This window comes from Battus philenor, unplaced genomic scaffold (assembly GCF_028537555.1).
Source record: "Battus philenor isolate CCGP_79_NKW_IND1 unplaced genomic scaffold, ilBatPhil1.0.hap1 SCAF_7, whole genome shotgun sequence".
NCBI lineage: Eukaryota > Metazoa > Arthropoda > Insecta > Lepidoptera > Papilionidae > Battus > Battus philenor.
This window is the reverse complement of record NW_027181737.1, coordinates 13617535-13630008: the sequence shown is the minus strand read 5'-3', so window position 1 is coordinate 13630008 and position 12474 is coordinate 13617535. Positions and strand designations below refer to the sequence as shown.

Genomic DNA, 12474 nt, shown 5'->3' with positions numbered 1-12474 from the left:
AATCGCACATTAATGACCCACGAGTTCCTAGAATATGTGGCATACCGCCACCTGTTTTCCTTTGTGAACTCCACATGCCCTTTTGAAGTGTTTTGACTGCTCCGAGTTATTTTGGAGTTTCACGAAAAACAATTTTTAAATGTTACTCGTTTACTGTGGGTAATATTCCCGAGTTATTTTAACATCATTATTTCAGCCATAGTATGTCCACAGCTGGGCATTTACCAATTTAATCTGTCCACTTTTTCGGACAACATCCCACGCTGCGCTCGATCGTCCGCTTGATCTCCACTTACTAGTTACATGTTTTTAATTTCTTATACACTAATATCTTGATTGTTGAAGAAAAAGGTAACCTTCTTTAACAATGGGGAAACTAATTGTAACAATAATCAAAATTGTATTTAGAGTATGTAAAATCACTTCGGATTTATTTTTAATAATTGTTATCAATTGTAATATGGATTTTTCTTTAAATCCGGAGATTAAGAAAGGCGGCCAGTTTAAATTGAATTTTTATATTACGAATGACTGAATAGCGGTCACATATCAACTTACTAAATATATATATCTATTACTATGGTATTTAAAACTTACATACGTTATTATGCCTATATGCTCTATGAAAATTCAAGTCAGAGTTTATATAATATTTGTCGTTGTTTTTGCACATAGACGCCTGCTGCAAGGCAGAAGCCTCTCCCAAAGATATCTATGAGACGATAAACCATAATCGGTTCGCTTGACAGGCGGGCTGGCGATCGCAGTGTAGTATTGTTACGCTAAGGACGCAGCTGCCAATTATCTGTGAACTTTTTTGTAAGCAGTGTAAATAATGTTAGATGTTATATGTTATATGTTATTGCATAACTTTTTTGTGCCTGGAATTTAAAATTACCGTATACAGTAACTGGCAATTGATTTGGCACGTCAATGATATCTTTCAACGAAAACTTACATAATAATAATTACGGAGCTGTAAACAGAGTTTTCAAATTTCTTACATGCCAAATCAAATATTAATAAATATTCAATCAAATATTTTTTCTTCTTAATGAGGTTTTACTTTTGAGCAATATCCGAATTATATCCATGTTATAGTAAAACCTGCCAGACGGTGTAATCCCGATCGTGTCACCAAACTAATCACTCATGGCAGTGAGACTCACTTTTGATAATTAAATATACGCGCTTACCCTTACTGGGATTTCAGTTGCTCGTTCACCGCAAAGTTCACGGTTGAACTGTAATTAAATTCACAAACTTTACACGCGGGGCTGAGTCCTTTTGTTTAGTTTGGACGGGGGACAGGTCCCCTCGTGTTCTGTTCACACTATACGTATACGCGAGTGACGCCTGTCGGTGTACAGATTTAAAATAGTGACGTTCCGCGTATCCGATATCGAAGAATATAAATTGCAAAAAAAATTGCCGCTCATCTTTGTCACTGATTTTTTTTAAAAAAAAGTTAAAAAACGTATCTGTATCTTCCGAAAAGCTTAAACTGGTCAATGTGAACACAGCTTTCTTATATATAATTTAATAAAATATAAACTTATCTATAAATATTTTAAATACTTGACATCATGATCTTTTCAGCAGTAGAATGTCCGCTGCTAAACATAGGCCGCCCCTATAAAACAAGTAAGAAGCGACATACATATAGCATCTTCTAGCAGTCTTATCATGGTGGCTGTCCACCTTGTAGGTCCATGGTTTCCATTCCGGAACCTGAAGGCCCGAACAGCTATCTGTTCTGCAAACTATGTAGCCTGCTCACTACCACGTCTACTTGTCAACCAGCTGAGCAATATCTGTTACCTTCATCTACGAATATGTTCATTCCTGATTCTATCTTGCAGAGGATCCTGACCATAGCCATGGTTCGTTGAGTGACTATAAGCTTATCAATAAGTTCCGAACTGAAACCATGTTTCAGTACCATGAATCACTAGTGGTGTTAACCCATAAATTATGATGACAATGTCTAGTTCGGTATACTTTATAGCTCCGGGATTTTTTTCCTAAGTTGTTTATAACGTTTCGACAGGGTTTATTTGTCAAAGGGCTTTATTATCTCCGAGTTACAAGTGTTTTAGTCCAATGTTATAATTTCGTCAAGTGAGTCAGGTCTCGATTGGTCCTGAAATCGTTTAATTTTTTTTTGGAAAAACGTCAAAAACTCGACTTACATCTTTCCACATCCAGCCAAATCAGGCAAATACGGTATTTGCCTGATTTGGCTTCGCGCGACTTCTGGCTATTCAGAAAACTGAAAAAGCCAATGCGGGGATGCCGTTTTCACACGATTGAAGAGATAAAAACCGAATCGAAGAAGGTCTTGAAGGCCGGAAAAACAATATTTCGACGACTGTAAAAGCGTTGACTGAAGTGCTTTTTATCAGATGGGGGTTTGAAAGGAATGAAATTGATTTGAAAGAATAAATAAAGAATTAACATTTTATAAACAAATTCGCCTTACTATTTTGTCACAATATTATTTAAAATATCTTCTATGTATATTTATACCTTTTTTAATTTGAAATAAAGACATAATAAATATAAATCCCACGCTTATAAATAAAGTTATTTCTTCCAATTGTAGAATTGAAATATCCTCATAATAAATCTCGTGACCATATTCCGGACATCGCTTTAGAGTTGGTGATATAATACGTCCCCAAATAGTTCCGGAGCGTTACGAAATTAACTAGCGATGTTTCACCGACGCCTGTATGTAGTAATTTATAGCCCGCGCCCAATTAGGCAGCGAACAAGCTGACAACAGCGATGCCTTACCAATGCCGACAATTTGGAAAACAAAATTGGATTGAATAAGGCGCCATATTGGAAATGTTTACGTCTCAATCGGCCAGTTTTTCTTTAATTGGCCCCTGATATTGGGGACTTCTCGTTCCACCCCCTATTTTGTTAGAACAGAGATTTACATTCTTTATTAATTTTTTCACTTCCTTTTTATTATTTTCATACTCTTCTTCCATTCCTCACAATCTCTATCATTCTGTTCTTTCATTCCTTAATTAAGTCTATTTTTCTCTTCCGCTCTTTCCTTTCGTCCATCCTCAATTACTACAGTCTAGTTTATTTACACAATTTATATATATCACAGCTTTTTTCGTTACAATCGGCCAATTTGGAGGAAAATGTTCTATTACAAAATGGCAACACTAAACTTTTGTCACTACTATGCGAATTTTCACACTCATACGCCGATAAATATGACGGTATGTTTTAGACATTGTTTTAATTTTAATTAAATACATAGATGTTAGTTTCCTTAATTAAAAGTTATGTTTGCGTCTCGCTGTTTTCAGAAATACTTCCAAATAGTCACCCATCGATAGTAAGAACGTTTTACCTTTTTTTCTTAATAGTAAATTGTAAATATCCGGATTACTATCAAGTCTCAAAAATCTTACTAATAATTATAATTATTATTTGTCCCAGCAGTGTTAGCCTAGCGCTATAGACCTGTTTTCTATCGTTGATTGCGGGTTCTAATCCCGGGATACAATCTTACATAATTCATACTTAGTGCATTAATTATATGGAGTACCCACTGTTCACAAGTAAGTTACAAGAGAAAGAGTAACAGCGTCCTTTGCGTACGTATACCTCTCTGCGATCGCCAAGTCGCCTGTCAAGCGGGCTAATTATTGTATATCCTCCCATAGATATCTTTAGAAGAGGCATATCTCTTATTTTGGCAAATAACGACGACGTCGTTTATTTAAGTACATTTTACAACTGTATGTGGGCCACATACATCTAGTCTTATTACTCTATGTAAAACGGTGTACTTTCTACGCCTGATTATGATGAAAATAATAACATAAAAGTATATCAGGACTGCCGACAGCAGAACCGGTCATTGTGACGATCGTTGGCTTATATGATGTTCACTATGCTTCTCGGAGTCTATGCATCTCTTTCTATCTTTTTAATCATTGACAAATGCAGAACAATATTTGACATATACCAAAGAGTATTTAGTTCACCATTTTTTCATGCAAGTGCGTTCCTTTTATTATTTAATTTTAAATCGTTTATTCATATGATGATATAAACAATAGACCATATGTCACATAGGTATTATTTATTTATAAAAAAAATCACTCGTCGATTTTACGTAATGTCGCGATAAAATCCCATTGCGTTATATCAGACTATACATAATACTAATGAAATGATATAGCGTTCCGTTTTATGAACTAATTTTGTACATTCATAAGAAAAAAATTGGAATTTCAATTCCGCAACAGTTTTCAAATGTTTACACATAACACTAGGTCCATATCGCGGCAGGACGTGTTACCGTTACTCGACTACATGTCTTGAGCACCGTTAGTTTTAGATCCAGTTGGCTACGCGAAGCGCCTCCTGAGCGCTAATTTTTAATTCTATACTATTATCTGCTACTTGCTAATAATATAAGAAACATTAAAAAAAACAGTTCGCTTGTAACGTTTCTAAATGTCTAACTCACTTGTCTATATGCATTAGTTACATTTTCGCTATTTATTAGTTTATTTCTAGAAACATCTATTCAAATCTAGTGCTCAATTCCGTCTTTTCGTACGAAAGTTGGTCATTAGAGACGAAATATATCTCCAAAACTTACTCTAAACAGGCAGGAAAATCCTATCTATGTACAGCAGTTGACGACTCACGTCTCAAATGATAACTATGTCTTAAATGATAACTATGTCTCAAGGCAAATTATTTGAAAAGTTATTTTTTACTCTGTATTAAATACCGGTATAAAACGAATATACTTCGTAACACACTATTAATATATAAATATTGCCCTGTTTACAATTTGCGATAATTATATATTTTTTCTGTAATTTTTATTAATTACTTATTTCATACCAGTCTGAATATTTATTACAAAATATAAACCTATTTTGGTTCGCGTTTTTAAACGCTAAAATACTGGCATGCAATATGATCCTTACAAACAAGTAGTCTGTCAATCGTGACAATTATTTAAAAAAAAAATTATACAATTTAATCATGTATTTATTGTAAAAAGTTGTATCATAAAGCGACGTAGGATGATTTGTTATTGATGTAAAAGATTTAAAGGATTGAATGTGCCTAATTCTATCAATTCACAAAACAATATTCTAACCAAAAATCAATGGTGTCAGAAATAATAAATAACGTAATTATAGTATAATAAGAAAGCGTTACTATATAATAAAATTAATTATTGTTTAGTATATATCTCTGCAGATGTTGTAATGTCAAAAGTCATTTAGTATTTCAATAGAAAAAATATTTAAAGTAACATATTTGCGAATGAACTCTTTATACAAGTTGATCGGAAATAGATGAAAAAGGTTTAGAACTTCTTTAAAGCTTTTACACTTATAACCAATCTCCCTGTATATCAAATTTATCTTGCAACAAGCTGTACATTCGGAACATTATAATTCTAGGCAGTTGACATTACATTTTTAAAAGCTGGCGTCATATGTTCAAACGACATTAAAACGATTATTAATCTATTTAGTATACCGAACACGTGTAAATAGTTACACTAGTTAATTTATTTTTAATCTGTCTGTTTTTAATCGACGTAATGACGATGAGCAGGTATTGAGTCATAGTCGGTTAAATGAATCGGTAATAAATTATAACGCACGCTAGGGATGGACTGTGGCCGCTGTCATTTTGACCATTTATGGGAATTTTGATTGCTCACTTCATTCATGCGCAAAATTACCATCGGTATGCGTAAAGGATCATCTGTTCATTTTAAATGTATCTTTATACAAGTCATTTTATTTTTAAAAAAAACAACAAATTATCTGCATTGCTCGAAATTCAAACTATAGCTTTTTGTTACTGACTAGTTATTTAAAGCAGTTATAGTATACAAGAGAACTCATTAGATGTTGCTCTGTGAAGGTGCGCTTCTGTTTCACTTTGGGGTAAATTATTCACTTGTTGGAATTAGCATATATCACATATTTAACATGTAACTTTAATCCATCACTGTTTAAACAGCTAAATCACCGACAACCATTTCAAAAACATTATAAAAGCCGACGCTTTAAACATTTTTATCAGGAAAAAACTGCTGCCCTACCAGATTTCGTTTTAACAAAACTCGTCTGTTTTCGGGTGTTATAGTACAATAGAAAAATCGGTGATATTTTTGAAACATACTTCATGTGTTCTGGTTAACTAACTTAAACGTAAACAAGATTCAAAAATGGAACTCGATGTTTGAAACTGCAACAGATATTCGTGAAAGGCAGGTTCCATTTTTAATTTTCTCTTTGGGCTACGTTTCTACATGTTTAAATATGTTCAGCAACATTTAATTCTCTGTGAAAATCATGGGTACGTATTTCTTGCGATTTTTCGTCCATTATTAAGGAAAAAAATAACGTACTGGCACAACCTCAAACCGTCTCAAGATCACACTTTTTCACTTTAAATTATCTTACTCAACAACATGTAAACATAAAATGAAATAAATAAAAAAAAAACTTTAATGAAATTGTCATAACTGAAGAAAAAACGACAATTCGTCATCCGTCATGGCGTATTGTTATTCGGCGAAATATAAAAACAGTTACGGATATAAATTGTTCGCTATTTAATTTTGTCTCGTAATATTATCTTTCTTCTTAAAGGTTTGCTTATACTTGATATTTAAATCTACGAATATATAGCTTTATTTATTATTCATGTACCATGTTTTTCATGAAAAAATATATTTAAATGTTATTTAATATCGTGGAATTCGCTTGGTAATTACTATATTTCAATTTGTTTACTTTTAATTCGCCGACTCAAGAGTAGTGAAAAATAAATAATTTATTAGAGCTTGAACCATACGTTATACATAACCAATGTATTATAAACCCAAATTAATAGCGTAAACTAATTTATTTAAATAATGTTATTTATACCTTTTAGTGCTATAAGCGATAAGTAAAAAAGTACAATGTTTTTAATTTTGTCCATAAATAGTTACAAAGTAATAAATCCAGTGTAAATAATACTCTTTTTGTATCGGAAGACAACCTTGTGGTTGACAATTGACGTGTCCTTTTGCAAGATGCCGCCATGTTTTCTGTAGCGCTATAAAAATGAATTCGTTATAAAGCTAAAGCTATGTTGACAATGTTAACAGAGCTATTATTTTTTTTAAACGGCCAGCATTTCATTAAAAAATATTATGTTATTGATTACTAATTTAAAAAACATATATTTTTTTTACTTCTAATGATTAAAAAAATAGAACAGAACGCATTCACACACAAAGTCAACAACTCACACATCGCAAATGCCACAGATAAATAATATAAATTTTATTGTTGTTAAAATTATAGCTCTCAATACACCATTATCTCAGGCTGATAATCTTTCAGACTGGTTCTTATTATATTGTTTTCACACAAATTAAAGTTTATTTAATTTGAATTCTCTGAATCCACACGAATTATGTTAATTCTACAGGCTTTATAAAAAAAAAAAGAAAAAAAAATGTCCTTCACAGTTTATGAATGAGTTCTAACATATATTGCATAAGGTCCCTTTTTGTCTGTAAAAATACTGTGATGTTGTTTTTCTGGTACATACTAAATTAACCAATACGTAATTGTTCCATTACAACGTTAAAGTATGGGTATGAATTTTAATTTGATCATTGAACATCTTATTTAAACTTCGTTACAAACATTTATATAAAAGCTACCATAGATTGAACCAAAAATAGTACTCAATTTACTTAGCTTCGTTCAGCGTATTTGTAAAAGGAGTGATTATGTTGACTCTTATCCTTACCCATCAATCATCTGGTATCAATGCAGCCTTAAAATTTAAAATAAGCTAAAATTATTTTTTTTAAGTAAATATAATTTATAAAATTTTGTTACGGAAATATAGATGTTCGTCCTTCCGGTCGGCTTTGACCTGATCAAAATCTTCCTAAACCGATGAGATAAGTATTCATTAGGATGACAAACATCAAGCGTCGGCCTGAGTCGTGGTTCCTCAGGAAACCTTCAGGCTAATTTACGTAAACAAGATTTAGACTAAACATTACACACGGAACATATTAATGGTAATAACAGTGCAAATCCGAAACAAAATAAATAAATCCAAGATTCGTTAAACTGAAGCCGTATGAATATTTTGTTTTGATTTCAGGTTAAATTTTTAAATATTATAAAACATAAACCATAAGGGATTTTACACAGTAAATAATCATCTTTTCACCGATCGAGTTGCAACAAGGCGAAGTGTGGGTAGACACGAACATTATAATTAAAGTAAGGTCTTTTAGAATAGACGTAGCGTCATGGTGATAATTTATCGCCCATTACATTCATCACACAGACATTTAACGAATTATTTGATGGCATTTTATTAGATAAATAGCCATGTGTGATCATTGTGCATAGCGGTAGATTATTAGGCAGTATATCTTGATTTAACTTTGCCTCCACTACTCAATATTAATTTTTTTTTAAAACAGTATTTATTTACATATGTAAGTTACTTTTTATTTTCAAAAGGAGTTACATTAAAATTTAATTAGTTAATTTTGAGTAATTTTAATAATTTTGAAATATATTTAAGATATTAGCTTGTTATTACGTTAGGAATTAGGAGATCCGTAGACGAAAAGAACCGACATAGCTTACCAAGTTTAAGTGGCAGCATATAGGCAACGTGGCATGCAGTGCTTCTGGCCATGGATAGTAGCTGCATCTTAGTATGTCCACCCACAAAGTGAACACACGACCTTAATAAGTTGTTGGAAGATGCTGGAGAAAGGCAGCTTCCAACCGGTCCTATTGGAAATCGATAGAAAAGGACTATGTAGTGGAAGTATCAACAGCTGAAATTATGATAATGATATTGATAAAAACTTTCTCCTGATTTATTTTTGCATATAGTCTATTAAGTATAATAATAATTATTTTCAAAAATAATTACAAAAATATTTATACGTTTGATTTACCACGAATTCCAATATGGTACAGGAATGTAAAAATATTTAAAAATAGATAAAAAAGTACCCACCAAAATCTGTAACAATACTGTGATAAATAATCTTTGATATTTTGTGAAAGGAGATGAAGGATGAAAGACGACGAATGACAATAATGATTATGGAGTGAAAGATTTTATAATGGATGAAAGAAAGAAAAATCATTAATAATATGTGAAGGAAGAAATAAGTAAATTGTTAATAACGAAAAAAAATAAAAAAAATCCAATATAGTTGACATTAAACTGTTCATATGGTGATGGTGTTCGAATCTGAAGTTCTAAGAAACATTAATCTAATAGAAAAAACGTGGACGAAATAATTGAACACATATAAATGAATTTCAAAAAACAAATCAAAGCAGATATGTTTTTAGAAAGACAAAGTGAAATATTTATTTTTTGTGTAAAATGAATAGAATGTTAGCGTATGAGCGTGGTTTATAAAAAAATAGACAGGTAGATCCATCCAGACCACTTGAAAACGCGATGAGCTATCAAGAGCTAACAGATCCTGCGCTTAAAAATGACAGTGCACTTTCACTTCACACAGGCGACTAATACACAACCTACATTATATGACATCCATGTTAAATTACCATTTGTTTGATGCGAATTATCCACTAATCTCAAAAGTAATAAATTTTATATCACATAGTATTTATTTTAAAAATAACTATTTATAATTATTTAAGACCGGTTATAAAAGTGTTTTCTTTAAATGTGTAAATTAAAAAAAATACTATTAGATATTTAGAAACGTCATTGAGAACGGTAAATTAAAAAAAAAAGCGTAAAAATGTACTAGAATTATCGTAAAAATCGTATGAAAAGTTGATAGTTACACCAGCGATAGTACATGTAATAAAAATATATAAAATTCATTGCAAACACGCAATATTTTGATAGAATTTCTCTGAATTAAGATTTAAACATTGTAAAGGGAGTAGAAAGTCCAGAAACGCGACTGCCGTACCTTCTACTGATATTATCTGTTCAATTTATACTCATGACCAACTGCCGGCTAAGCGGGAAGGAAATTCGAAGTAACTCTTATCGTGTATGAACGATAAATTAAGTTAAATCCACAGCCTCGCACGAGGCCGGCTCGCGGACCTACCAGCCATCAGTACCGCACTGCGAGCCGCGAAGCCTGCACGGCGACACTCGACCGTTCGCTTGTCATTTTTCCCGCGCTTTTACATATTTATTACCTGTGTAAAAAACGAACTGTCAATTATTAACTCAGTGTTTTTATTTAATTAAAATTGAATTTTATTTAATAAATAAACCGTCGCGATTAATTAAAATCTATTTGTTTTTTTGACAATAAAAGGAAAGGGGAATTATATGAAAAATGTCCGCGGACGTTTTGAGTGACGACTTTAAATCACGTCTGCATTTAACTACGAAAACTGTAGGGCAGGACAGAATACGAAGGGCAAGGGAGAATAATGAGGATGTTGCTATATTGTCGATGTTCCTACCCAACGCGACGGCGGAGAGAGAAAACAAGAAATTTTGTTGCGCTTTGAGAGACAAATGCCTCCAAGGAGATGCCAGAAAAACTGTTGCAGGTGTATATTTATTTTTTTATTCTATCATTAATCTAACATCATGTTCGCACTTCTTTGACTTGTATTACAAAGGCTTAAATTCCCAGAAAGGGACTTTCTAAAACTACCCACGTATAGTATAATTATTACAGAAGATTTTACACGTGGCTCTCAACATTAAACTGGTGATAATGTAAGGTGATACTTTTATTATGTTGTTCGTGTTACGTCGTCTGTTTGTACTATAGTTGTTTGTATATACAAATAGATACAAAGATTAATCAAATGTACATAGAGTATATCCTTTTTTATTTAGAACATATATATATATTTATTAAAATATTTCGTTTCTTAACACTTTCTACTTATTAATGTATGTTTTCTGTAAGAAGAACCAAAACGAACCAAAATAAATTACTTCTGAAACTTCTTCGCGTTGCAATTTTATGTAAAAACATTTCAATGGCATTTCAACTTGTTTCGGAAATATCCGAACGAGTTTCATAACAAGAAAAGTACTTAAATTGGAATGTAGCCTTAATTGGATTTTGGTCTCGGTTTTAATATTACTGGCTGCTTTCAAGAACAGATGTAGAAATTTATAAATAAACGGAAATAAATTATTTCCCATATCGTTGGTTATTGCTCTTGACTTCATATTACGTATACGGAATGACAGAAGCGTGAGAAATAACATTTTTCTGACTTGATTATCCGGGTTATATAAATGTATTATAAATTATAACCTCAAATATTTCCTTCTTCAATCCTCTTTTGTAATATTTTTAATATTACAAAATATATTACAAAGTGTCTTCGTTCAGCCTGTATAAATAGATGTAAAACCTTTCATGTAACAATTTATTAATAATTATTATAATGATATATTTATTACACTCAATACACACAGCAGCGACGAAATTAAAAAAAAAAAAAAAACGAAAAGTAACATAGACCTCCTGCAAAAATATCTATAGGGGTATATACCATAATCGCTTACGTTTGGCAGATGGATTGGCAATCATAGTGTGGTATTAAAGTAGACAGAGGACACTGTTGCCAATTCTATAGAAACATGTGAGCAATGGCAATCCTATATAATTAATGCACAAAGTGTGGATTATGTAAGATTTTATCTCAAGAATCGAACCCACGAGTTACTCGTCGCTAGGTCACTGTTGAGACAGGGTATAGATTTAAAAATTCTAAATATTATAAGTAAACACACAATGCAAGTGCAATGTGGATACCTAGATTATATTTAGTATTTATAATTGTAACATATTTATTTTAATTAAAAAGCCAAGTCGTGCATATTCATTACGCACTATCATAACATATTATATTAGCTGACAATCGTAAAGACATCCATAATTAGCGTTGACAAAATTAGCCAAAAGAAGCGGAAAAGATCTCTCTTAATATATTTATTAACAAAATATTATTTATATTAATAAACGTATTCTACTACATGCATTATATTTACTTCGAAAGTTAATAAAGAGTGTATATTTATAATTCACACAAAAAGGCAGTCAAATTCGTGATACGATCCTAAGATACACACACCTGATATAATCCCGGTTGTAAATAAAATAAGTACGCATAAAGTAGCGTAAGTAAAGATATACTTATAATAATTAAAAGTAACAACCCCTCACGCAACTGCAAGGCAACTGCGTCTGGCAACACACGTGCTCAAGATTTCATCATCAAAAGCCTGTTAATGAGCAAACTTTGATGTCAACTTGTTTACTAAGCTTTTATTCTTAATAGTACTTATCATAGTGTATACATTACTTTACGTATATTTTAATCGACTTAAAAAGATAATCGATAGGTAATATATAATCGTATAATATATATATAAATAACTTAC

The 12474-nt window shown here is 31.7% G+C and overlaps 1 protein-coding gene across 6 annotated transcripts in view; it reads left to right on the top strand.

Annotated features, from left to right (window-relative positions):
- Positions 1–12474, top strand: part of LOC137931236 (four and a half LIM domains protein 2-like) — a 230379-nt gene that overhangs the window by 196996 nt on the left and 20909 nt on the right. The window contains exon 1 of one of the 6 annotated variants that reach the window (XM_068774659.1): positions 10171–10616. The exons of the other annotated variants lie outside the window; for them this stretch is intronic. Within the exon in view, the coding sequence (XP_068630760.1) occupies positions 10397–10616 (220 nt within the window). The 5' untranslated portion in view covers positions 10171–10396. Of the gene's footprint in view, positions 1–10170; positions 10617–12474 lie in introns of those variants that run through there. 6 annotated transcript variants of the gene reach the window in all.